A 27,879-nucleotide genomic window follows, 5' to 3' on the forward strand; every position below is an offset into this window, starting at 1 on the left:
ATCTAACTTTTTACAACACAACCAACAGAAACCCTAATTTGTTTTACCCTTGGTGTAATTTAGACTGCTAACCTCTGATATTAGCTCTAAGAACCCTCAATTTGATCAAGAAACCCTAGATTTGAGAAACCCCCAAAATTGAGAAACCCTAATTTCTTTGATCTGAGAAAACCCTAATTCAGACACCCAAAGTTTATTGCCTAACGAATAAAGGCTCTGATACCACTGTCATGTAATAACCAAGAAACAAATCACAACACAACCAATCTGAATCAAGAAAGCACACACACAAACAACAACAACTTTACCGTGGTTCACTTGCTCTATTTTGAGCAAGCTACATCCACGATGAACTCCGGAAAAGGGGAGTTCGCTGCACTACGATTAATAAATTCAATCACTTACAGTCCTAGATTCGAATACGCCCAGAAACCCCAACTCACACACCTCTGATTCAAACCTGCAATCTGACCCTAGGAATACTCTAACCCGGGAATCCCTAGACTAAGAACACTATTGCTTTTTCCTCAAATGATTACACCAAACCAGTCAAGATTACACAGATTACACAAGAAATCAGAATCAAAATAACAAGAACCCTAACTGTGTACAAAGAATACAGAACAGACTCTTTCGATGTGAGAAAACCCTCTGTTTTGCGAACGAAGACTTTCTCTTTTATATAGTTGACTTGTAGCGAATTCTCATTTGTTGGATTGTCTTTGGATCAAAGGTCAGGATTCATCTTGAAGCTGTCCAGAACGAAATTGTTCCACTAATATCCAATACGTTATAGTTTCAAGCATTCACTTCAACATAACTTTTGACTTTGTCTGCTGGATTGGTTATAAGGACTTGCGGTGATGGGTTTTTGAGTTGGGAATTTACAAGAATGAACTGGGGTTAGTATTTGGTCTACAGAAGGGACAATTTATGCATTGTTATAGAAGTAGTTGTTCTTCATAAATTACTGTTACAAGTGGTGATGCGATATAAAAAAGATGAAGAGTAATTGCTAAAGCATAAGTAGTTGAGTAGTGATCGATATAACGGTGTAATGGGGGAATCTTTTGAACATTATTTTCTAACACTAACGACCAAAAATACCTGGCAAAGTCCAAATTCCTATCCCCCACTGTTGGCCCCTCTCTGTCATTCATGAATTGGTACCAATTATTGCTTCCCCTGGTAAGCCTGCACTTCCCAACTTTCTTTTCATTCTAAATAAGTTGTTAATGCAAGAATCATATTATGGAAATAAAAATATAGAATGATGGAAAATCATGTTTACTACAGTGTGATCACTGCAGACACCTCATATTCTTATTGAACATATCAAATTTACTTAAAAGTTAGCTACTCCTTTTCGTCAACTTCCCCATGTGCACCACATGCCCTCCACTTCCATTCCTCAAGCATTCAACTTCATCAACTCAATAATTTAATCACACCCTCATTAATTATACCATTGATCTCTTTTCTTCTTCCTCCTCATCTTCTCTGAATTTAGACTGATGAATCTCTCTGCCTTTGGAACCAAAACAACCATAGCAACATCTTTCTTTTCACTCTTGGTATCCTTCTACTTGGTCTTGTTTTATTCAGATAATTCTCAGCAGAACACAAGCGGCGGCTGGTCCACCTTGTATACGTTGTGTTTACCAGCTGTTGTGGTCTTTTGTGCAGCCACATTGTTAATACTTGCAGCGCGTGCCACCATGGTCACCTGGATCACTGTTTTGGTGCTTCTGGCTTTCGCCGGAAAGCGACGACGAGTTCTTGATCAAGAGGGAAGAAAGATCACAACTGATGTTGCATTCTACTTCATCAAAGGTTGTGCTTGAACAAATCTTACTATTCTTCGCGAATCCAAATAAATTGTCTCAAAGAGAGCCAATATTTTTTGCTTCGTATTATATATTTTTTAACTCTTTTTTTTTTTTTTTTTTTTCAATCATAGTCCTTGTAGTATACTAGTATTCCAACCAAATAGAATTGTATTATTAAATTGGTCAAAAACGTTATTCACTGGAATATACTATTTATTTATATCAATACGTAAATTGTTGGTACCCAATCTCGTTTAATAACCCAAATTTAAGTTTCTATAAGATTGTATAAAGTTATTGTGGATTATTTAAATATTAAAAAAAATTAAAACCTGAGTTTTCTAAAGAAATTTGTTCTTCAGTTTTTAAGAGACGCTAATTCTATCATTTCAATAAAAAAAAAAAAAAAAATCTATATTTTATCATTAGAAAGACTTGAACGCTCATTTATCATGTATGAATTAGCTTAAAAAATAAATTAATTATTGATAAAATTTTAAGTAGGAAGAGTATATATAATGGGTAATGTTACAGTTACCGAAAGGTATGTATCAAATGACGTGACAAAATCTTGACAATTAATTCATTATAAGTTAATATTAATCAACGGTCAAGATTTTATCACGTCATTCGATGCACAAATTCGGTGTGTACCTTTCGGTAACTCTATCATTTTTCATATATAATATGTGGTATTTGTATTACATTATGTTTTTTTTTTTTTTTTTTTTTTTTTAAGAAAAATTGGGAAAAAAATTCTCAGACCCAAGATCTGTGTGAAAATTATTAAGAAGCCCTTATAGTTGGGTTGTGTCACTGAGAAGATCACGTTGACTGTGGAAGTGAATTTAAAAGACTTTTTTTCACCATAGGTATACGTGTTACTTTATTTTAATTTATAATTACTTATTCTAAATGTATTATTTATTTATATTTTTCATTCATAAGTGGATATAGACTTATAGTTGTTGCTCTAACGGCTTGTTGCAATTCTCAACCACTCTTTTATTCTATATACATTATTTTCATCATCTCTTTTAAATTCATCAAAATTAATTTTTTGCCAATTTTAAGTCACACACAAACAATCTATTGCCCATAAGTATGACATTTTAATGACAAGTAACTCCACTAGCAATCACACTATAAAGCTTTAAAATAAGTATTTTCGTTGTATTATAAAAACATATATTAATATTTATTATTTAAATCTAAATTTAGATAAGTTATATGATAAGGAAATGTATCCAAAATAGTTCCAAATCAACCAAAAGATGAACAAACGACATAAACTACAACAATCATAAGCTCTGGTGGCAAGGATAGACTAGGGTGTGATGAAATATGGAATGCTGAGGATATCCATGCTGGAATCAAGCAGTCATTGATTTGATTGATTGTAATATTTTGTAATTAAGAGTTTATTGTTTTTCCTTTCCAGTATTATTTCCTTTCCTTATTGTATTCAAAGCCACTGTATAAATTGGCTAATATACACATTACATAATACACAATATAAATACAAATTTCTCTCTTTGCTTGATATTCTTTGACCTTCATTTCTGCCCTCTTTATCAAGCTTTCTTGTCGGCAGTCTTCGGCAGTCTTCTGTCCCTTTTGCCACCTTCAATCTCAAAATCTGACATGGTATCAGAGCAAACCTTTGCTTCCGCTACAATCCTCTCCAAACCATTGTTTTCCTAAACCTGCAAAACAAGGCAATAGAATTAGTTTTTTTTTTTAACATCACAAATGGACCCAACCACAATACCAGACTCAGCATCCATAGCCCCAAATGAAGGCCCACACAACCAAACTCCACTAGGCCTAAACACCCACACTGGTCCAAATCCTCCACCGGGCCCAAACACCCACACTGGTCCAAATCCTCCACTAGAGCCCAACCAACAACCCGGATCCAATTTTCAACCCGGCCCATTCCCATTCGGGTTTATGGGTCAAAGCCCTAACCCGACGGGTTAAAATCCCTACCCGGTTTTCCAAATTCTTCCAGTTGCCACCGGCCGACCGGAACCAGGGGATGCCCTTTTCTCGTTGGTTTTCGATGGATCTGAACTCATACTCGTCAAACAGCCGTTGGCCGAATCTCAAAACTACGCCACTTGGGCCAGAGATTTCCGGCGTGCTCTAGTAACAAAAAACAAAGAAGGGTTCATCGATGGAACCCTTCTCCAACCCACTGAATAGCATCTAATCCATCATTGGATTCGATGCAACACCCTCGTTCGTGCCTGGATCAGCAACTCCCTGACCCAGGAGATTGCTGTCGGCTTGCCTCAAATAGAAAATGCTCATGAGATATGGACGAACATCCTAGAGATGTACAGCCAACTCGATCTAGCAAAGCTTTTTACTTTGCGTAAAAACCTCTTGGAAATCAAACAACACAGTCTTCCAGTCACGGTTTATTTCAATCGCCTTTCAGCGATTTGGAATGAGCTCGATGCTGTTGAAGAACCGATTGAAGGGCCATCCGCGATTCTTCACTAGATCAGACACCTGAAAGACCAAAACTGGTTAATACAATTTCTATTTGGTTTAAATGACAGTTTTCTGGCTTTTCGAACGCAGATATTGGCTACGTCCCCTGTGCCATCTCTCCGGCGCACCTATCAACTGGCCGTACAAGACGAAAGCCAGAGATCGGCTTCGTCTGACTCCTAATCCAGAATTGAAGCAGCTGCCTTTGCTGTCCATGCCCAACGGCGGCAGAATGGACCATCTGAAACGAACACTGGAGATGACAAAGGGAGGCTAGGGTACAATGCTAGTGAACACAATAATTTATATGGGGGAGTCAACGGCCCAGATATGATCCCCTCCTCCAACGGCTCAAGTCCAACTGGGCTTAATAACCGTTTGGGTCCAAATTTGGTTCCCAACCCAAACTCCAGAAATAGCCACATTTTTGCAGCTGGCCCAAACTCAGGTAGTAATCCGGCCCACTTCACAAATTTTAATTCTTCCCAAGGGTCATTCAAGTCCAACAAAAATCGTTATTGCGATTTTTGCAAACGGAGGAACCACACAAGAGACACTTGTTGGAAACTCCATGGCCACAACCAAAATCAACTGTCTGGATTTGCCACCACCAATCAAGTAAGTCACCTTGTCAATGCTGAGAGTACCGCTATGGTCCCTATGTTTAGCCAAGAACAATATCATCAGATTCTGCAACTGCTCAATCAAAGTCTGCAGCCCAATTCCACATCCTATGCAGGTATATCCTTTTGTTCCAATATTACAAAAGAAAATTTTTGGATAATTGATTAAGGGGCCAGTGACCACATTGTTTGCGATCCCAAGCATTTTTCAAAAATATTTCCCATACCCTACACATCAGTCCGCATGCCAAATGGGACACATGCACCAGCTACCCAATTAGGAACTGTTCGTCTAAATAAACATTTAATTCTTCATAATGTCTTCTTTGTTCCTATTTTCCGGTTCAATCTCATCTCTGTTTCGAAACTTTATCAAGATAATGTCTGTCTCTTAAAATTTTTTCCTAACAAATGTGAATTTCAAGACCGTTTGACTGGGAAACCGATGGGCTCGGGTAAAGTTCACCAAGGCCTTTATTATTGGATAGGTGCTCCTGATGCTAAAACTTCAATGTCTTGTAACAGTTTTTTTAACATTAATAAAACTTCTTTTATTTTGCATCAACGCCTGGGTCATAGTGCATCTATGCCACAACCTAATTGTCTCATTTGCCCTTTCGCAAAACAGTCCCGCACAAAATTTTCCACATGCCTTCCACAAACCGTACCTTTTCCTTAATTCATATGGACATATGGGGTCCATATCACACAGCCAATCATAATGGCTCTAGATATTTTCTTACCATTGTAGATGATTACTCTCGGGGAACCTAGGTCTACCTCATGCACTCTAAAACCCAAACACTCACTCATATCAGACATTTCTTGTCCATGGTCAAAACCCAATTTGATGTTTCAGTTCAACGAGTCCGGACAGATAATGCTATAGATTTTTTCAACACCCAATGTTCGAAACTTTTTTCCTCTCTTGGTATTATCCATGAAAGCTCCTGTGTCTATACCCCTCAACAGAATGACATAGTTGAACGAAAACATCGACATCTTTTAGAGGTCGCCCGTGCCCTTAAACACCAAGCCAACATCCCTACTACCCTTTGGGGCGAATGTGTGGTCACGGCCACCTACCTGATCAATAGAATGCCGAGTCGGACTCTAGATGGTAAGACACTTTATGAGGTACTTTTTGGTAAACCACCTACAGTTGGTCATCTCCGAGTATTTGGGTGTCTATGTTACTCTACAAATTTAAGGGGGAATGATAAATTTTCTCCTCGGGCTATTCCCTGTGTTTTTATGGGTTACCTAATGCATCAGAAAGGTTATCACCTATATGATCTCACCGCAGAGAACTTCCTGGTTTCTAAGGATGTGGTTTTTCATGAAGATTATTTTCCTTTTTTAGACAGGTCCCCCTCTGACGACTCCCAACAGTCTTCCATTTTTTTCGAAGATACTTCCACAACAGACTTGTCCAACCCCTATTATACCATGCAACCCGTTCTAAACATGGGACCCTCCCAATCCACCTCTGAACCAGTTTCTGCAGAGACACAACTTCTTGGTCCTTCTCCTACTTCATCTCCAGCGAACCAGTTTCCTGGTCCACCTCCATTGGACAATACACCCATTGTTCCTGCCCCTCCTCAGAGACGTTCCACAAGGGTCACTCACCCACCTGTTTGGACAGATGACTATGTTTGTCCTACCCTCCAACCTACCACAGGTACTACTTACCCTACTTCCAACTATGTTACTTATGATCGACTGTCCCCTGCCCACAGGATTTGCATTAGTCAGATTTCTGCACACCAGGAACCATCATGTTACTCTGAAGCTGTTTCCCATTCACATTGGCGTCAGGCCATGGCCGATGAGTCAATGCCTTCTCTCAGAATCACACCTGGGATCTTGTTCCTCGTCCCTCTCATAGGAAACCCATTGGTTGCAAATGGGTTTACAAGGTCAAGCACCGTGCTGATGGCTCCATTGAGCGTTACAAGGCTTGTCTCGTTGCCAAAGGTTTCACCCAGAGAGAAGGTTTTGATTACCAAGACACATTTTCTCCAGTAGCCAAGCATGTTACTGTTCAGACCTTCTTGTCCATTGCTGCCATCCGTGATTAGTCCCTTCACCAAATAGATGTCCATAATGCCTTTCTCCACGGAGATCTTCATGAAGAAACTTATATGGACCTTCCTCCCGGACTTCGTAGACAGGGGGAGAATATGGTATGTCGTCTACGCAAGTCCTTATATGGTTTGAAGCAAGCATCATGTCAATGGAACGCAAAATTCACAGAGGCTCTAACTAATATGGGATTCACTCAATCCAAGCATGATTACTCTCTCTTCACATGGCACAAAGGTACCACTGTCATTGCTCTTATTATTTATGTTGATGATATCTTAATCACTGGGAACGATGAGAGTAGCATTCGCACCCTAAAAGAACATCTCAACAAACATTTCCGTATAAAAGATCTGGGGGAACCAAAATATTTCTTGAGCATTGAGACTGCACGATCCCCGCAGGTATTTCTCTAAGTCAACAGGAATATGTTTTAGAACTTGTATCCGACTCTAGTTTATCAGCATGCAAACCCAGCATCATTCCTGTGGAACAAAACATCAAACTCACATCACAATAATATGACTGTGAGACAGCCTCTATAGAAACTGACCCTCTGTTACAAGATCCATCTCCCTACCAGAGACTCGTAGGAGGACTTATCTATCTCACCATGACAAGGCCTGACATAAGTTATGCAGTCCTCATACTAAGTCAATTCATGCATCAACCCAAACAATCCCATATGGACGCAGCAATCAAGGTACTTAAATGTTTAAAAGGATATCCTGGATTAGGACTTCTCTTACCTCGAGATGGGAATTTCGACATCACAGCTTACTACGATTCAGATTGGGGTACTTGTCCTATGACCAGAAAGGCAGAAAGTCTCTTATAGGATTTTGCATTAAAATTAGAGGATCTCTTATATCATGGAAAACAAAAAGGCAAACAACAATATCACTTTCTTCAGCTGAAGCAGAATATAGAGCAATGGCAAAAACAACTTGTGAGATTGTCTAGATTCTTGGATTAGTCAAAGACTTGGGAGTAAAAACAGGAAAACCAGTCACTCTGTACTGCGATAACAAAGTTGCTATTGATATCGCGACAAATCTAGTTTTCCATGAAAGAACTAAACACATAGAAATTGACTGTCATTTTGTCAGGGAGAAAATTTAGGAAGGGATTATCAGGACTAGGCACATACGAACATCAGAACAACCAGCGGACATATTCACAAAGCCTTTGTGTAGTCGTCAACATTCTTATTTATTACGCAAGCTTGGGGTTTTCGATATCTACAAACCACCAACTTGAGGGGGAGTGATGAAATATGGAATGTTGAGGATATCCATACTGGAATCAAGCAGTCATTGATTTGATTGATTGTAATATTTTGTAATTAAGAGTTTATTGTTTTTCCTTTACAGTATTATTTCCTCTCCTTATTGTATTCAAAGCCACTATAAATTGGCCAATGTACACATTACAGAATACACAATATAAATACAAATTTCTCTCTTTGCTTGATATTCTTTGACCTTCATTTCTGCCCTCTTTATCAAGCTTTCTTGTAGGCATTCTTCGGCAGTCTTCTGTCCCTTTTGCCACCTTCAATCTCAAAATCTGACAGGATGGTTAAGGCAGGCCATAGGGAGGTGGTTCAAGTTAATATTTCTGAGTGATGAGCGACAAAAGTCATAGATACGATGTTGGGCCTATGCCTACAAATAGTAAGCCTCTCTGGCCCCTCTCTCGCAGGCGCAGGTGTCTAGGTAGGCTATAGGACTCTCGGCTTTCTTTAGTGGGTGACTATGGAGTTGGTTTTTGGTGATTTCCTTTCTTGTTTCCTATCTTAATTTCTTAATTAAGATAGATAAACAAGAGGGGTGGTGTTTTGTGGTTTTTTTTTCTTTATTGGGCTTTTTTTAGCTTTTGTTCAGTTCTTGTCTATTCCTAGCCCAAGGCTTGTCCCGAGGCAAGAATTGGTGATTTTCTTGCTTTTCAGTGTTTGTTTTGTTTTTCTCTCCTAACCCAAGGCTTGTCCTATGGTAGGTAAAGACATCCTTTTTGTCTTGGTCTTGTATAGGCTATTATTTTTTGTCCTAACCTAGGGTTTGTCTAGTGGTAGGATGTCCCATGGTTGATCGAGATTTTGTGTAGCTTTTAGTATTGTCTAGGCTATTGTTTTTTGTCTTAACCTAGGGGTTTGTCCTGAGGTAAGTTGGCTGCCTGTTGTAGGCCTTTCTGTACATTCTTTTCCATTTTCTATTGAAAGCTTGCTTACCCAACAAAAAAATAAACTACCTAGAAATTGTGATTTTTTTTTTTTTTTATTGATCGGGGTGTTCAAGCCAGTTTTCCTAGGACCTATTGAGTATCTTACAAACCCAATGTTCCAAAGTAAATCACAAATGTGATAAGTGACATCAACAAAACTTATTAACCACATGAACAACCCCTTGGGGTTAGAAATTGTGAATTTCTTATGTCCAAAAGTTAGAAGCTCCAAGAGGAACAATTTAGAATGTAATAGTAGTTAGTGTCAACAAGCCAAAGCTTCAAAGACATCTTCTTCCTTACCATTACCTTATTTATTGTCAGCATTTATAATTGGATTTGACAATGGTTCTCTAACACCCAAAATTAACACTTCAACTTTAAGTAATTTAATGACACTACACTACTAAAACATGAAACAAACATCTTCATTAATTTCTCCAAGATAACTTTCATTATACATTGCAAATGTTAAAGTTTGATGACCAAAGATCGGTAGATCATTGTTAGTTTCACAACCGTTTAGGTGGTTCTTGATGTCTCACTAAACTTGGGGTAAGTTTTTGAAAATTTTCTTTTTTATAGATATCTAGATAAGTTGAATCACGTGTAAAGGCTGTACTAGAACTCCTATAATTTTCAACCATTGGATTCCCATCAACATTATAATTACCCGTGTCAAACTCCACCAAACCAAATCTACATCATATAACGTGGCAAAACATTATTGATCCAAGTCAGCCAAAACCCGTGACATAAAACTACTTACGATGGTCGTGCATGTAGATTATAAAAAGTGATCAATTATTCGGCCCCTTCTCGCACAAGTTCTCTTTCTTTGGGAAGAAGAAAATAAAACGTCTTTCTTATCGGCTAAGCCAAAGCCAAATCCAAAGCCAAACCCAAACCCAAAAATCCCTATATAAAATAGTACCGCACACGAATGCACTGGGCAAAATTTTCACATAATTTTATTTTATATTTTTGTTTTGAGTGTGTGAGAGAGAGCGCTAAAATCGGGTTTCGCTATCTAAATCCAATATCTCTTTTTAATCTATTCCGATTTCAAGTTTGAATGTTTCATCAATTTAACTTTTGATCGAACTCTGATTGAGGTTAATTAGGGTTAGGGTTTTTTTGTATTTATTTTAGAAAGCTGGTTTGGTTTGGTTTTATTTACTGTCTGGTTCGCGAGAAGAGACTTCTAAGTTTCTGTGGCGATGGAGTCTACTATGGTTATCAAGGTTCGATTTTTGGGTTCTTTTATTTAAATTTATGAGTTTTAGGTTTTCGATTGTAGTTCACCTTTTTGTCTGATTGATTTTGAAAATTAAATTAAATTTATTTGGGTGGTTCATGTTTCTGGGTGTAGAGAATTTATTTTACTGTGTAATTGGAATGGGCGTGATGTTATTTTTATCGACTTTTAATTTCTCTGGTGGAGATGCTCTGACCGATGGATATCTCCGTTTAGCTCTTCTAAAGCCTTAATATTATTATGCTTTGATGATTAAATTATATCGATCATGTTTGAGTGAGAAATTATTATTATTATTTATTATTTTCTTTTTGCTGATAAACTCTTGTTAGGTTAATTGAATTATTTGATATTAGAAAATTTTTAGTGTGTTCGGTATTTTATATGTGATCACTTCTGCTGTAAAACTGCTATCTAAAATATGCTCTCTTCTATAAAGAGAAAAAGGGGTGCAAGATGAATTAATTGTAAACTGAAATGCAAATGCAATAATGCTTGAAATTTTCACAAGAGTAAAGTACTGCAGTTGTATTCTCTTAATTTCTTAAGCATTGAATTAAACGAAGGCAAATATCTTTTTCTCTTAATTTCTTAAGCTTTGAATTAGGCAAATATCTTATTCTCTTAATTTCTTAAGCTTTGAATTAAATGAAGGCAAATAGCTTTCTCCGAAGGATGGGTAACCCATAACCGTGCAAAGCACTGATTGCATGTCTAATGTTTTCCACTTTTCTATTTTGGATGGTGACATGGACAATGCCTCAAGTCTCCATGGTTTTGCAACTTTTTGAAGAGTGAAATAATAATATTATTTTAACAGTTCTTGTGCATATATTTGATGATATGCCTCCTTGCTTATTCACTGGTCTACTTAAATTGTTTCAATATTTTTGTTCTGCATGCTAGATGTGGTATCCTGATATGCTTCCTATTTCTTTCTTTGGTGCTCATATGTACTCTTGCATACATAGCTGATAATTGTCCCTGTGTGATTAAGATTAAGCTTTTGGTGAACTCTCTACAGGTTAAATATGGAGATACACTTAGGCGCTTTAATGTTAGCGTTGACGAAAATGAGAAGATGGATCTTGATATTGATGGATTAAGGGCGAAGATCATAGGTCTTTTTAATTTTCCTCCTGATGCTGATCTTAGGCTGACATACATTGATGAAGATGGTGACATAGTAACTCTTGTTGATGACAATGACATGCTTGATGTGATGAAGCAACGTCTCAAATTCTTGAGAATTGATGTACAGCTGAAGAATGAAAAATCAGGGAAAGCTATTACAAGATCAGGTGGAAGTTCTACTCCCTTGAGATCCCCTCGAGCCCAGCATCCATTACCTGACATTAACAATAAGGTTGCTGAAGTATTGAAATCGGTGCCAGAGCCGCTGCTTGAAACACTGTCAAAGCTATCTGTTGATTTTGCTTCAAAGGCTGCATCCTCAAGTCCAATTTTTGCAGATCTTGCTGAGTGCTTTTTGAAGCTGGGTATTCCTCAGCTGAATCAAGTTTCCCAGTCTCAAGCAGATGCAGAGTCAAGTGGACAGACTAAGGCATCTGAAAGCGATGTAGCTTCTTCAGTTCCTAAAGATCCAAATGCACCAAGGGGTGGTGGCCTGAGAGAAGTATTGCCAAATTCAACCCCCGTAGACCTCAATGCTATAAGTAGCCAAGAGTGTGATGTTGGAAATCCGGTAGGAGTATGGGCACCTGCTGTTAACCTGAATACGATCCCACAGATTGGTTCAGTTCCCTCTGGAAGCTCAAATGTGAGCTTTGCGGCAAATGTCTCTGATATTCTAGCTACCTTTGATAGGAATGAGACAAAGAATATCGGCAGTCAAGACAGTGGCAAGTCTGCTGTTTCTGTTGCACCAATAAGTTCAGCTGATACAACAAGGCCTTCTGACGTGGATCAACCCCATGCCATGTGTTTGGGTGGTAATGCTTCTAATGAGTGTCCATTTAGTGGAACTCCTGTTGTAAACGACTCAACTGGTACTTATCGGCACCGTCGCATTAGTCAGTTGAACATGATTCGCAATGCCATGGTTGGTACGTTCCATAGGGGCATCCAATGTGATGGTTGTGGTGTTCATCCCATTACTGGACCTCGATTCAAGTCAAAAGTGTAAGAAATATGTTTAAAGGTTGATTATTGGTTTGTAATGAAAGTTCTGTATGTATGTTAATCTTTGTTATGCTTTTACAGGAAAGATGATTATGATCTGTGCAGTGTCTGCTTCGCGGCAATGGGCAATGAGAATGATTACATTCGATTGGATAAGCCTTTATATTATCGACTTCCAAGACCTTTCAAAGGGTCATATGATCATGTATGTATATTCAGTGAATCTATTTCTTTACTCAATTCTTCTCTTGTATTTATTTTTGATTTGAGTTTTTTTTTTTTTTCCCCTATGATTTTGTAGAGACAGAATTATGGGTGTGGTATTCCCACAACACCACATAATGGTATCCCAACACCACCTCATATCCCAACACCACCTCATATCCTGAGAGGTTTTGGAATCAAGGAAGGTGGGCCAAAGTTAGACAGTCGGTTCATTATGGATGTCAATGTGTCGGATGGGACTACAATGGCCCCATCCACTCCATTCACTAAGATATGGCGGATGCGCAATAATGGTACTCAAGTGTGGCCCCAGGGAACACAACTCATGTGGATTGGGGGAGATAGGTTTAGTGATGCAGTTTCAGTTGATATAAAGGTAGGAATTTTTAATTTTTTGCATTCTGGAAATGTTGTCTAGTCCCTTTGCTATCAATTGAAACAATTTCTCAGCATTGGAATAGGTTTTTGTAATATTTTCAATTTATTGCAGGTTCCTGCTGATGGTTTGCCTGTGGAAGATGAGCTTGAGATATCAGTTGATTTTACTGCACCTGAGTTGCCTGGTCGTTATATCTCCTACTGGAGGGTGGCGTCACCTTCCGGTTTGAAATTTGGGCAACGTGTGTGGGTTCTTATCCAGGTATTGCTGGCACTTAAGAAGCATCTTCATCTCTGTTTAAATGATATGAAGTTAAATTGAATACCTTATTGTAATTTCTTATTCTTCCTTACAGGTTGATGGGTCTCTGAAGGATGGCAATGGTGTTAGCTTTCAAGGCTTGAACTTGAATTTGCCTCCTGAGAGCAATTGGCACAAAAACCCTGAAATTATAGATATGAATGTTCAGCCCATTGTGGATGGAGGTTTGCAGGGGCCTAGCAACTCTTACCCAGTCATTGAACCAGTAAAACCAGTGGTTGATGAACAGTCAAAGGAGGAGAATTTCCCTATAAATGATAGCTTGCTGGTTGGTGATGGTCGATCAGCTTCTGCTTTGCCACCTCCACAGGCTCCATCATCTGTGTCATATCCCATTATTGATCTCACTGATGCGGACCTAGCTGAGGCCTCTTATTCATCAACCCCTCTTGCAAGTGTGCCAACATTATCTGAGGAGATCAGTGATAAAGATGCTGTTGAGCAGACTCTGCTCAAGGAGCTTGAGGAGATGGGCTTCAAGCAGATTGATTTAAACAAGGAGATCTTGAGGAAGAACGAGTACGACTTGGAGCAATCTGTGGATGATCTCTGTGGTGTTTCGGAGTGGGATCCAATGCTTGAGTTGCAGGAGATGGTGAGTTATACTTAAAAACTGTGATGAATTGTAGGATTGCCTTGTTTTCCCTTTTATTATTACTAGTCCTTACTGTCATTTTTATCCTAAGTGGTTTGAAGTTGCTCTGTCTTGGAGTTGAAATAGATTTGAGTGAAATGTAGGTTTGATTGTGGTTGCAGGGATTCTGTGATGAAGAAATGAACAAGAGGCTGCTCAAGAAGAACAATGGAAGTATCAAGCGTGTTGTGATGGATCTTCTGACTGGGGAGAAGGCTGAGCTGAAGAAGACTCTTTAAGCTGTGTTAAGTAGTAAATATTATCAATAAATATAACGAACATGTTATGCATTTAGATGATAGAATTCCCAGTGAACTTCTCGGACTTAATGTTCTTTAATGTTGTTTGGTATTTTGGACCTAATTAACTTGGTAAATATATATATATATATATAACTTTTATGTTTCAGTGCATGTTTATATATTTCTTGTCGATGTCAAGGTCGATGTTGAGTTGATAATTTTTTTTTTTTTCTTTTAAATTAGAAATTAGTAATATCAATGCTTATGGTTGTGCAGGGTTCGTACCACGCCACAAATTGTCGGCTATGAAACTTATTGGTTAAGCTAGAGTAGCTTAATTTAATGGTGTTCTGTTCACTGTTCAGTCTTTAGTTAATTAATTCACAGTAATTTTCCTAATTGTTTTTTTGTTTTAGACCTTGACCTTATTATAATGTAATAGACCCGAGAGGTATCAGTGTATCACGGACTAAAAAATTATTTTATTAGGTTATATACTTAAAACAATTTTATAGGCTCAAAATTCAATATAATATGGGACAGTCGCATTCTCTTTTACCTAATCACTTTTTATTTTATTCATATTTGACTATAGATAAGCAGCTTTTTAAGTGTTAATTACACTACACAAGCCGCAGAGGGCCATTGCTCATACTAAAAAACATGAGCTCGTCTCTTACCTAATTTTCAATGTCTTATGCCCAAGAACCAGTGCTGCCGTAAGCACGCATCAGCAGAAATCAATCAGAATTTGGAAAGGTTTTCTGTTGTCTAGATGTAGTCACGTCCCGCAAGGACGAGAGGGGTGAAGTTATCATCAATAAGACAGGTGAATGCCAAGCCTATGAGTGGCTGAGAATTGCCTATCTGTTGAAACCATATGCGATTTAAAGATATCTCTCGTACAGACAACCAATGGAAAAGGGGTTAGGAATTGTACTACATCTATCTGCACGCAGAATCATGATTACCAGCTTGAATCCTACAACTATAAATAGAGGGCTCTCCTCTATTTTATAGGATTGGCTCTTCCACCACTTAAAACGCATACTCTCTCTTCCTCTCTCTCTCTTTACATTCATTTATCTTCTCTATTATAATTCAACTTGTCGAATGAGACCTGATTGTTATCAACCATTAATATAACCACAGTGGATGTAAGATTTGCCTTAGATCATCCAAACCACTTTAAAAATTATTACCTGCTCTATCTCTCATTTTGCACTCATATTGCACGTGTGATTTCTAAGTCCGTCTAGCACTTCACACGTGTAAATAGTTGGTGTAAAAAATCAAGCATCAACACAATGTTACAAGTAATGTTAAAATGAACGGCTGGAAGGACTGCCTCTCTCAAATGTGTATGTTTTTAGTAGAGTGAAGATGGTCATCAATGAAATATGTCATGTAAGAGATGAAGCTGAGAGAGAGATAGGTTAATAGGCAATCTGTAAATTTTGTAATTGAGTGAGAATGGGTTGTCCACATATTTGACAAGATCAGTTTCCATGTGCTTTTCATTAGTTTATGGCTCCCACTGTCTTTATTACATTATTCATAAATATCTCTTCTTTTTTCCTTCTCTCTAACTCAACTCAATCCCTTCCATGATTCTGTCTATACATCGACACTCAACCTCTGTGCTCTTCAACATTATTTATAACTCTATAATCCATCTACTACCCACCTTCTTTTTTTTTTTTTTGGGCCTTCTTAATGTCTTCTACATTTTCTCTTTAAAATATTATTTCCTCCTCACTTGATACTTTTGTTGATTGGTTCTCTTCAGTGCTCCCCTTTATGAGGATTCTTCTCTTTTCCCCATGATTTTTCTATTTATTTCTTTTGGGGTTTGAGCTTTCTTTCTTGCTTTCTTTGGTTTTTCTTGTCACTCTGTCTCTTTACACTGCATGTGGACTTCCCTACCTTTGCCTCCTCTTGGACATTTTACCCATCTAACTATGAGTTTACATCTCTGCCTCTCATTCTTGAGATGTGGTTATCAACAGAGCATGTCATGTTTACTTCTGTTTTTCTTGTCAGCTTATCCATACACTGCCTGAATGAGCTTTTCAATGCTTTCTTTTTTTGCTCTCATGTGTGATTTTTACCATACATGCCTCAAGGCAACTCCATTTTCTTTGTTAGTGTAGATACATATATGTAGATGTTAAATTGTTTCTTGTTTTAGAAGTATGGAATCTGGGAGTAGGTTTTACTCTGCTGACGAGTTCAATTTGGATGCAAAATGGCTAATTGATCCCAAACATCTTTTTGTTGGACCAAGGATTGGTGAGGGAGCTTATGCCAAAGTGTACGAGGGAAAGTAAGTCTCAGATTATGGTTTTTCTTCTTTCATTATTTGGTTTCACTAGTGACAACTTTACCACCTTATTTCTGGGTTTAAATTTGCAAGTTTTGATCTGTTTCGGACAAAATCAGAAACTCCGTACCCTTTTTGTGTTTTACAACTGGTAGTCTTCGTGATTTTTATTCACAGAGATGGCTTTTCTGGGAATTTTGATTGGTTTTGCATATCTATAAAACTAAAATCCTCCATTTTGTTGAAAATGAAAAGATTTGTATTTAAAGTTTGACTATTGTCAATGGAAGCTGGTTGAAGCGCTTCAAGAGATCTGACTTCTGAGGACACTAAGACTGACAGCTTGGTGTCTGGGTAGTGTTGCAGTTATCTCACTAAGTTTGTTGTGTTCCCTTCAGATATAAAAACCAGACTGTCGCTGTTAAAATTGTCCATAAAGGAGAAACTCCGGAGGAAATTGCTAAGCGAGAAGCGCGGTTCGCAAGAGAGGTTTCAATGTTATCCAGAGTCCAACATAAAAATTTAGTGAAGGTTGGATTTGATTTCATGGCTCTTAGGATAGTCATCCTTCTTATCTCTTGTTAATTATAGTTGCAGTAAAAAATACAATTGATAGGCGATCAATGTTGAATGCTGAATTCTTGTTTGTCAACAGTTCATTGGTGCCTGTAAAGAGCCTGTAATGGTGATAGTTACTGAGCTGTTATTGGGAGGGACATTACGTAAATACTTGCTGAACATGAGGCCGAGGAGCTTAGACGCGCGTGTTGCGATTGGTTTTGCTCTTGATATTGCTCGTGCAATGGAATGCTTGCATTCTCATGGAATCATACATCGTGATCTGAAACCTGGTAATCACTCTTATTTCTCTTTGTCTTTGAATTTTGAATGTGTGACTAGGTAAGTGAAAGTCTCAAATTATTGGAAGGCACATTATCTCATCACACTGTCCCCCAGGGTGATCTTTAAAAGTGAGAATACTGTACTCTCCCACATATCTCATTTTAAAGACCTTGAGTTCGAGAAAATCAACTACTTATTACAAGTTAACCATGTTATCATCTAATTATATGGCTTAATTAAGTATGGTCAAGTCTGTTGACTTTTGGGTGCAAGGTTTTAATGATGTGTTCAATGGAAATTAATGATCAGCACTGATGAAGTAAAGTTGGTGGGTACCTTGAACTTTCATGAAATTGGATTTGTTATCTATCAAACAAAATTTAAAAGATCACATCTCAGCTTTTGATTGAATCCATTCAATTGGAAACAGTGATAAATTCTCCTTCATTCATGCCAAACACAGTACTACTTCATCAAGTATTTGGTTGAGTTACTCGGAAAATACTTATGAACTGTTTGTTGAGATCATTGCTTGAAATAAATTATACATCTTTTCCTTGAAAATTAAAAGAGAGTACTAGGTTAGAACAGTTTAGCCAGGCTCTCTGTTATTTTATCCAAAATACAAAATAAAATATAAAAAACAAAAAGCTAGGTTTAAAACAGGGGCAAAATGCTCAATTTGTTCCTTTCTTTGTTTTATTTTTTACAGTGGTTTTATATTTTTTTAGTGAAATGTTTTTTGTTTTGTTTTGAACTCATATTTAAATTTTATGCAGAAAACTTACTGTTGACAGCAGACCACAAAACAGTTAAACTGGCAGATTTTGGCTTAGCAAGAGAAGAGTCATTAACAGAGATGATGACTGCTGAAACTGGGACATACCGCTGGATGGCCCCCGAGGTTTTCTTTCTTTTCTAACAAGAACTTATCTCTTTCTTCTTCTTTCAACTATATCACAAGTAATGCTCAATTTGACTTCTGTTTGGTGGCAGTTATACAGTACCGTGACGTTAAGGCAGGGAGAAAAAAAGCATTACAACCATAAGGTGGATGCCTATAGCTTTGCAATTGTGTTGTGGGAACTTTTGCACAACAAACTGCCATTTGAAGGCATGTCAAATCTCCAGGCAGCATATGCAGCCGCTTTCAAAGTAATAATCTGTTCTCTGTTCATGCAGTATTCAAGTAGTTCTTATATAAAATATTTTCATACATTTGTTACTCTCGGATGCCTTCATGGTTCTGCTAATGCAAGTGTTAATATGAGAGGGTTTTTGCTGGTTCAGAATGTGAGGCCTAGTGCAGAGAACCTCCCCGAGGAATTGGCTATCATTCTAACTTCATGCTGGAAGGAGGACCCGAATGCTCGGCCTAATTTCAGTCAAATAATCCACATGCTTCTGAATTATCTTTCTACAATTGCTCCACCTGAGCCTGCGATTCCCCCTCGAATTTTCACCGCTGAGAACACAATATTGCCACCAGAATCTCCCGGTACAAGCTCATTGATGGCAGTACGTGATGACACTGGAGAAACTCCTAAAGCTAATATGGAAAACAAGCCGAAAAGTTTCTTTTTCTGCTTCAACCAGTGCTATTAACCCTGTAGTGATAAATAGTTATGAGGAACTATTGTTCATCCTGGGGGTAAAAGAATACCTGCAGGGAGCGCAGGAAACACTAGGGCTGTAGTCCACTGGGTACATTTTGATAACATCTCAAAAGTTCAAATTAATATCTTACATTTTAGTTGAAGCCAAGATGAAAATGCTGCATTATGTCGGCTTGATACTGTCGTTGCTAAATTTTTTAACTTAATAGGATCATAGTTTTGACTCATATAGCTTATTATCGTGAATTAGAAGCTTGAGATTGGTTTAGTTATGACGTTTGATTGTAACTTGCAAAATGATGGAAATTCAACCCAAATTCATGGTAAGAAAATGAGAGGGAGAACTGGAAGTAACTTGATACGGGGTTTTTCCAGCTGCAACCCTTTGTAAGAAGTATGTAATAACACATTGCCTCATTTATTCCTGGTTCATGCTTGATCTTAATGATCTAAATCACTGTACACTTCCTGGACATTGGAAATTCATTATGGTGAAAAAGTTGAGAGATTGATTGAAAATTATGGTCCTTACTTTGACAAGGATGATTGGGAAATTCAAAAGAGGAGATTGATTTTATTCATGGAACAGATCTAATGACCAACATGAAAATGAAAACATACTGAGAGACAGTACTATTGCTGCATTGATAATCTTTTTAATGTCTACAAAAATATACTGCTTATTATTTACGGAATTGAGCATCTGAAAATGTATCAACACATGCTCAGACTTGAGATTGTGCAGCTCACTTTGTCTATGTCGTCTACTAAAAATATATTATTCTCATATCAGAGGGCTAAACTAAATATGCATGGTTTACTGACATAACTAGAATGTGCATTTACCAGTAGTCATTGCAGGAACAAAATCCCTCTTTAAAATGATGAAATCGATTCCGATCCCTAACTATAATTTCTCTATTAAATACCTTTGATATTATCTTTGTTGCATTGTGGCAATCTGTACACACTCGAAGATTCTTCGAAATTCTGATTGTAGTTCCCGGAGGAGTTTTGATAAGACCGAAGGCAATAGCCAATTTCTCACTATGGTGAGCTACTGCAGCTTCCTTGTCGTCTTCTTCAGCATCTAGTCTTGCATCTGCCTTGTTGGGTATGTAGCCAGCTGATTTTATCTTTTTGATCATGTTTTCAGCTGCTTTATATATCTCCTTAGAATGTGAACACACATTATCTTCAGCAAAGAATTCATAAATCTCTCCGTCCAATTCAATCAAGCTACAACCAGGTGTCTTCTTTATTCCCTTCTCTCTCATCTCATTCCTTACCCTCATCGCGTCCTCCCATCTACCCACTGATGCATAAATATTGGATAGAAGTATGTAATCTCCACTATGCATGGGTTCCAATAGAACTAGTTTCTTCAATGATTGCTCTCCAACTTCAACATTTTTATGAACTCTGCATGAAGCCAACAATGTTCTCCATATGACAGCATTGGGTTGGATGGGCATGTTCTTTATGAACTGATATGCCTCTTCAATCATCCCAGCTCGACCAAGAATGTCTACCATGCAACCATAGTGTTCCATCCTTGGTTCAATACCCAAGTCTCTGCTCATACTGACAAAAAATCCCCGACCCTCATCAACCATTCCCACATGACAACAAGCAGAAAGAACGGCAATGAAAGTCACATCATTTGGCTCAATATTCTTTTCTCGCATCAAATGGTAAAACTCAAGAGCCCTTATTCCTTGTCCATTATTAGCAAGGCCTTGAATTAGCACAGTCCAGGTGAAGACGTTCTCCACAGGCATCTGCTTAAACATTTCAATCGCGTCCTCTATAAGCCCACTCTTTGCATAAAAATCAATTAGCGCAGTTCCAAGGGTAACAGTAAGCTCCATTTTTTTCTTCTTTACATAAAGGTGAACCCATTTACCAGTTTCTACAGCTCCAAGAACAGCACAGCAAGAAAGTACACTGACCATAGTAACCTCGTTAGGCTCCACATTTGCAATTTGCATATCATGAAAAACATCAAGTGCCTCCTTGCATTGCCTTGCTTGGCTATATCCGGAAATCATGGCACTCCATGCAACAACATCTCTCCTATCCATCTGATCAAACAATCTCCTGGCTTTGGCAACATAACCACATTTTGCGTACATATCAACAACTGATGTCACTAAATTAACACTCCCTTTAAGCCCATTTAATTCTATATACTCACTAATCCACTCTCCTAATTCGATATCACCTAGTCTTCCACAAGCCGTCAAAACACTAATCAATGTAACCTCATGAAACCGAACACCCAAATCACGCATTTCGTTAAATAAATTTACAGTCTCCATCCAATACTCACTCTTAACATACCCCGACAACATTGAATTCCATGTAAAAACATCCTTAGGAGACATTCCATCAAACACCTTACGCGCAAACTTTATTTTTCCACAATTAGCATACATATGTATCAAAGTATTACAAACTAATTCATTGAACTCAAACCCAGATTTCACAATCTGGGCGTGAATCTCTTCACCTTCTTTCAATGCTCTTAACCTGGAGCAAGCTTTTAATGTACCAGAGAAAGTGAAGTGATCAGGTTGTACCGAGTTTTCATACATGTTTTTGAACAAATTCACGGCTTCTTGAGGGTACTGCTTCAGTGTGAAGGCCCTGATCATGATGTTATAAGCTGATGAATCAGGTTCTTTAATTTTGTGGAAAATGGACAGTGCATAGTCCATGGAGCTGGCGGGAGTGAGTATGGCGGCAGATTCCAGAAGGTTCTCGGTGGTGGTGGGGTTGAAAAGGAGACGGGTTTTTATTAAGTGGGCGTGGATTTGTTTTAAGTCTTTGGTAGTTTTGCATTGTTTTAGGATAAGGGTTTTAGGGTTTTCAGGGAACTGGGTGATGGTAGTTATGGCTGTTATTGTTTTGGCGGGAAAGTAATGAAGTGTAAAGGCCATTTTGTTTGGGTTAGTTTCTGAAATGTGAGGAAGCAGAGTATGTAAGGTGCAAAGGGAAATGTTTATAAGAAGGCTTTGCACTTGATATACAAAACGATTCTAAAGGCAAAAGGGAGTGTCTTCAGATTTAAGGCGTTTTCCACTGAATTATTCAGTAAGCACAGGATTTTTTCTAAGATAAAAAGCATGATTTTTTACTTCTTATCATGATTTTTATCCACTCGTTTCGAAACATACACGCGTTTTTGTTATATCTTCATTCCTTAAACTAATTAATTATTAAGTATTCTAGGAATCCTCTAAAAAGAAGGCGGGAGAAAGTGTTCATTTTTTATTTGGAGATCTTCCAAGAGAAGAGTCATTAACAGAGATGATGACTGCTGAAACTGGGACATACCGCTGGATGGCCCCCGAGGTTTTCTTTTTTCTAACAAGAACTTATCTCTTCTTCTTCTTCTTTAACTATATCACAATAAGTCTGCTAATTGCTTCTGTTTGGTGGCAGTTATACAGTCCCGTGACGTTAAGCAGGGAGAAAAAAAGCATTACAACCATAAGGTGGATGCCTATACCTTTGCAATTGTTTGTGGGAACTTTTGCACAACAACTGCCATTTGAAGGCATGTCAAATCTCCAGGCAGCATATGCAGCCGCTTTCAAAGTAATAATCTGTTTCTCGTTCATGCAGTATTCAAGTAGTTCTTATAAAAATATTTTCATACATTAGTTACTCTCGGTGTCTTCATGTTTCTGCTAATGCAAGTGTTAATATGAGAGGGTTTTTGCTGGTTCAGAATGTGAGGCCTAGTGCAGAGACCTCCCAGGAATTGGCTATCATTCTACCTTCATGCTGGAAGGAGGACCCAATGCTCGGCCTAATTTCATGTCAAATAATCCACATGCTTCTTAATTATCTTTCTACAATTGCTCCACCTGAGCCTGCGATTCCCCCTCGAATTTTCACCGCTGAGAACACAATATTGCCACCAGAATCTCCCGGTACAAGCTCATTGATGGCAGTACGTGATGACACTGGAGAAACTCCTAAAGCTAATATGGAAAACAAGCCGAAAAGTTTCTTTTTCTGCTTCAACCAGTGCTATTAACCCTGTAGTGATAAATAGTTATGAGGAACTATTGTTCATCCTGGGGTAAAGAATACCTGCAGGGAGCGCAGGAAACACTAGGCTGTAGTCCACTGGGTACATTTTGATAACATCTCAAAAGTTCAAATTAATATCTTACATTTTAGTTGAAGCCAAGATGAAAATGCTGCATTATGTCTACTTGATACTGTCGTTGCTAAATTTTTTAACTTAATAGATCATAGTTTTGACTCATATAGCTTATTATCGTGAATTAGAAGCTTGAGATTGGTTTAGTTATGACGTTTGATTGTAACTTGCAAAATGATGGAAATTCAACCCAAATTCATGGTAAGAAAATGAGAGGGGAACTGGAAGTAACTTGATCGGGGTTTTTCCAGCTGCAACCCTTTGTAAGAAGTTGTAATAACACATTGCCTCATTTATTCCTGGTTCATGCTTGATCTTAATGACTAAATCACTGTACACTTCCTGGACATTGGAAATTCATTAGGTGAAAAAGTTAAGATTGATTGAAAATTATGGTCCTTACTTTGACAAGGATGATGGGGAAATTCAAAGAGGAGATTGATTTTATTCATGGAACAGATCTAATGACCAACATGAAAATGAAAACATACTGAGAGACAGTACTATTGCTGCATTGATAATCTATTTAATGTCTACAAAAATTACTGCTTATTATTTACGGATTGAGCATCTAAAAATGTATCAACGCAGCTCAGACTTGAGATTGTGCAGCTCATTTGTCTATGTCGTCTACTAAAAATATATTATTTCTCATATCAGAGGGCTAAACTAATATGCATAGTGTGCTTTTCATTAGTTTATGGCTCCCACTGTCTTTATTACATTATTCATAAATATCTCTTCTTTTTTCCTTCTCTCTAACTCAACTCAATCCCTTCCATGATTCTGTCTATACATCGACACTCAACCTCTGTGCTCTTCAACATTATTTATAACTCTATAATCCATCTACTACCCATCTTCTCTTTTTTTTTTTTTTTTTTGCCTTCTTAATGTCTTCTACATTTTCTCTTTAAAATATTATTTCCTCCTCGCTTGATACTTTTGTTGATTGGTTCTCTTCAGTGCTCCCCTTTATGAGGATTCTTCTCTTTTCCCCATGATTTTTCTATTTATTTCTTTTGGGGTTTGAGCTTTCTTTCTTGCTTTCTTTGGTTTTTCTTGTCACTCTGTCTCTTTACACTGCATGTGGACTTCCCTACCTTTGCCTCCTCTTGGACATTTTACCCATCTAACTATGAGTTTACATCTCTGCCTCTCATTCTTGAGATGTGGTTATCAACAGAGCATGTCATGTTTACTTCTGTTTTTCTTGTCAGCTTATCCATACACTGCCTGAATGAGCTTTTCAATGCTTTCTTTTTTTGCTCTCATGTGTGATTTTTACCATACATGCCTCAAGGCAACTCCATTTTCTTTGTTAGTGTAGATACATATATGTAGATGTTAAATTGTTTCTTGTTTTAGAAGTATGGAATCTGGGAGTAGGTTTTACTCTGCTGACGAGTTCAATTTGGATGCAAAATGGCTAATTGATCCCAAACATCTTTTTGTTGGACCAAGGATTGGTGAGGGAGCTTATGCCAAAGTGTACGAGGGAAAGTAAGTCTCAGATTATGGTTTTTCTTCTTTCATTATTTGGTTTCACTAGTGACAACTTTACCACCTTATTTCTGGGTTTAAATTTGCAAGTTTTGATCTGTTTCGGACAAAATCAGAAACTCCGTACCCTTTTTGTGTTTTACAACTGGTAGTCTTCGTGATTTTTATTCACAGAGATGGCTTTTCTGGGAATTTTGATTGGTTTTGCATATCTATAAAACTAAAATCCTCCATTTTGTTGAAAATGAAAAGATTTGTATTTAAAGTTTGACTATTGTCAATGGAAGCTGGTTGAAGCGCTTCAAGAGATCTGACTTCTGAGGACACTAAGACTGACAGCTTGGTGTCTGGGTAGTGTTGCAGTTATCTCACTAAGTTTGTTGTGTTCCCTTCAGATATAAAAACCAGACTGTCGCTGTTAAAATTGTCCATAAAGGAGAAACTCCGGAGGAAATTGCTAAGCGAGAAGCGCGGTTCGCAAGAGAGGTTTCAATGTTATCCAGAGTCCAACATAAAAATTTAGTGAAGGTTGGATTTGATTTCATGGCTCTTAGGATAGTCATCCTTCTTATCTCTTGTTAATTATAGTTGCAGTAAAAAATACAATTGATAGGCGATCAATGTTGAATGCTGAATTCTTGTTTGTCAACAGTTCATTGGTGCCTGTAAAGAGCCTGTAATGGTGATAGTTACTGAGCTGTTATTGGGAGGGACATTACGTAAATACTTGCTGAACATGAGGCCGAGGAGCTTAGACGCGCGTGTTGCGATTGGTTTTGCTCTTGATATTGCTCGTGCAATGGAATGCTTGCATTCTCATGGAATCATACATCGTGATCTGAAACCTGGTAATCACTCTTATTTCTCTTTGTCTTTGAATTTTGAATGTGTGACTAGGTAAGTGAAAGTCTCAAATTATTGGAAGGCACATTATCTCATCACACTGTCCCCCAGGGTGATCTTTAAAAGTGAGAATACTGTACTCTCCCACATATCTCATTTTAAAGACCTTGAGTTCGAGAAAATCAACTACTTATTACAAGTTAACCATGTTATCATCTAATTATATGGCTTAATTAAGTATGGTCAAGTCTGTTGACTTTTGGGTGCAAGGTTTTAATGATGTGTTCAATGGAAATTAATGATCAGCACTGATGAAGTAAAGTTGGTGGGTACCTTGAACTTTCATGAAATTGGATTTGTTATCTATCAAACAAAATTTAAAAGATCACATCTCAGCTTTTGATTGAATCCATTCAATTGGAAACAGTGATAAATTCTCCTTCATTCATGCCAAACACAGTACTACTTCATCAAGTATTTGGTTGAGTTACTCGGAAAATACTTATGAACTGTTTGTTGAGATCATTGCTTGAAATAAATTATACATCTTTTCCTTGAAAATTAAAAGAGAGTACTAGGTTAGAACAGTTTAGCCAGGCTCTCTGTTATTTTATCCAAAATACAAAATAAAATATAAAAAACAAAAAGCTAGGTTTAAAACAGGGGCAAAATGCTCAATTTGTTCCTTTCTTTGTTTTATTTTTTACAGTGGTTTTATATTTTTTTAGTGAAATGTTTTTTGTTTTGTTTTGAACTCATATTTAAATTTTATGCAGAAAACTTACTGTTGACAGCAGACCACAAAACAGTTAAACTAGCAGATTTTGGCTTAGCAAGAGAAGAGTCATTAACTGAGATGATGACTGCTGAAACTGGGACATACCGCTGGATGGCCCCCGAGGTTTTCTTTCTTTTCTAACAAGAACTTATCTCTTTCTTCTTCTTTCAACTATATCACAAGTAATGCTCAATTTGTCTTCTGTTTGGTGGCAGTTATACAGTACCGTGACGTTAAGGCAGGGAGAAAAAAAGCATTACAACCATAAGGTGGATGCCTATAGCTTTGCAATTGTGTTGTGGGAACTTTTGCACAACAAACTGCCATTTGAAGGCATGTCAAATCTCCAGGCAGCATATGCAGCCGCTTTCAAAGTAATAATCTGTTCTCTGTTCATGCAGTATTCAAGTAGTTCTTATATAAAATATTTTCATACATTTGTTACTCTCGGATGCCTTCATGGTTCTGCTAATGCAAGTGTTAATATGAGAGGGTTTTTGCTGGTTCAGAATGTGAGGCCTAGTGCAGAGAACCTCCCCGAGGAATTGGCTATCATTCTAACTTCATGCTGGAAGGAGGACCCGAATGCTCGGCCTAATTTCAGTCAAATAATCCACATGCTTCTGAATTATCTTTCTACAATTGCTCCACCTGAGCCTGCGATTCCCCCTCGAATTTTCACCGCTGAGAACACAATATTGCCACCAGAATCTCCCGGTACAAGCTCATTGATGGCAGTACGTGATGACACTGGAGAAACTCCTAAAGCTAATATGGAAAACAAGCCGAAAAGTTTCTTTTTCTGCTTCAACCAGTGCTATTAACCCTGTAGTGATAAATAGTTATGAGGAACTATTGTTCATCCTGGGGGTAAAAGAATACCTGCAGGGAGCGCAGGAAACACTAGGGCTGTAGTCCACTGGGTACATTTTGATAACATCTCAAAAGTTCAAATTAATATCTTACATTTTAGTTGAAGCCAAGATGAAAATGCTGCATTATGTCGGCTTGATACTGTCGTTGCTAAATTTTTTAACTTAATAGGATCATAGTTTTGACTCATATAGCTTATTATCGTGAATTAGAAGCTTGAGATTGGTTTAGTTATGACGTTTGATTGTAACTTGCAAAATGATGGAAATTCAACCCAAATTCATGGTAAGAAAATGAGAGGGAGAACTGGAAGTAACTTGATACGGGGTTTTTCCAGCTGCAACCCTTTGTAAGAAGTATGTAATAACACATTGCCTCATTTATTCCTGGTTCATGCTTGATCTTAATGATCTAAATCACTGTACACTTCCTGGACATTGGAAATTCATTATGGTGA

General features: G+C 37.7%; 4 protein-coding genes and 1 pseudogene across 5 annotated transcripts; 4 read left to right on the plus strand and 1 right to left on the minus strand.

Moving 5' to 3' along the window:
• The first annotated feature begins 10,147 nt into the window (after positions 1 to 10,147).
• LOC116136945 (protein JOKA2) lies at positions 10,148 to 14,632 on the plus strand. 2 transcript variants are annotated; one of them, XM_031422625.1, is made up of 7 exons: positions 10,148 to 10,509; positions 11,548 to 12,665; positions 12,747 to 12,870; positions 12,967 to 13,266; positions 13,381 to 13,530; positions 13,625 to 14,185; positions 14,329 to 14,454. In XM_031422625.1, exons 1-7 carry the CDS (start codon positions 10,486 to 10,488, stop codon positions 14,332 to 14,334), a joined length of 2,283 nt encoding a protein of 760 aa, XP_031278485.1. In that variant the 5' UTR covers positions 10,148 to 10,485; the 3' UTR covers positions 14,335 to 14,454. The 2 variants fall into 2 exon arrangements, with proteins under 2 accessions (XP_031278485.1, XP_031278484.1); XM_031422624.1 differs by having other exon boundaries at positions 10,150 to 10,509; positions 14,347 to 14,632.
• A 1,421-nt stretch (positions 14,633 to 16,053) lies between these two features.
• LOC116137030 (serine/threonine-protein kinase STY13-like) lies at positions 16,054 to 19,606 on the plus strand. Its single transcript, XM_031422714.1, has 6 exons — positions 16,054 to 16,792; positions 17,188 to 17,320; positions 17,445 to 17,640; positions 18,412 to 18,536; positions 18,629 to 18,787; positions 18,923 to 19,606. Exons 1-6 carry the CDS (start codon positions 16,662 to 16,664, stop codon positions 19,235 to 19,237), a joined length of 1,059 nt encoding a protein of 352 aa, XP_031278574.1. The 5' UTR covers positions 16,054 to 16,661; the 3' UTR covers positions 19,238 to 19,606.
• Positions 19,607 to 19,876: 270 nt separating this feature from the next.
• On the minus strand, positions 19,877 to 22,270 carry LOC116137111 (pentatricopeptide repeat-containing protein At1g08070, chloroplastic-like). Its single transcript, XM_031422801.1, has one exon. It carries the CDS (start codon positions 22,188 to 22,190, stop codon positions 20,091 to 20,093), a length of 2,100 nt encoding a protein of 699 aa, XP_031278661.1. The 5' UTR covers positions 22,191 to 22,270; the 3' UTR covers positions 19,877 to 20,090.
• A 126-nt stretch (positions 22,271 to 22,396) lies between these two features.
• On the plus strand, positions 22,397 to 23,334 carry LOC116137134 (annotated as a pseudogene).
• A 1,021-nt stretch (positions 23,335 to 24,355) lies between these two features.
• On the plus strand, positions 24,356 to 27,738 carry LOC116137008 (serine/threonine-protein kinase STY13-like). Its single transcript, XM_031422689.1, has 6 exons — positions 24,356 to 24,928; positions 25,324 to 25,456; positions 25,581 to 25,776; positions 26,548 to 26,672; positions 26,765 to 26,923; positions 27,059 to 27,738. The coding sequence occupies exons 1-6, from the start codon at positions 24,798 to 24,800 to the stop codon at positions 27,371 to 27,373; spliced, it is 1,059 nt and encodes a 352-aa protein (XP_031278549.1). The 5' UTR covers positions 24,356 to 24,797; the 3' UTR covers positions 27,374 to 27,738.
• Positions 27,739 to 27,879: the final 141 nt, after the last annotated feature.

The sequence above is a fragment of the Pistacia vera genome, unplaced genomic scaffold, assembly GCF_008641045.1.
Source record: "Pistacia vera cultivar Batoury unplaced genomic scaffold, PisVer_v2 Contig320, whole genome shotgun sequence".
Lineage (NCBI taxonomy): Eukaryota > Viridiplantae > Streptophyta > Magnoliopsida > Sapindales > Anacardiaceae > Pistacia > Pistacia vera.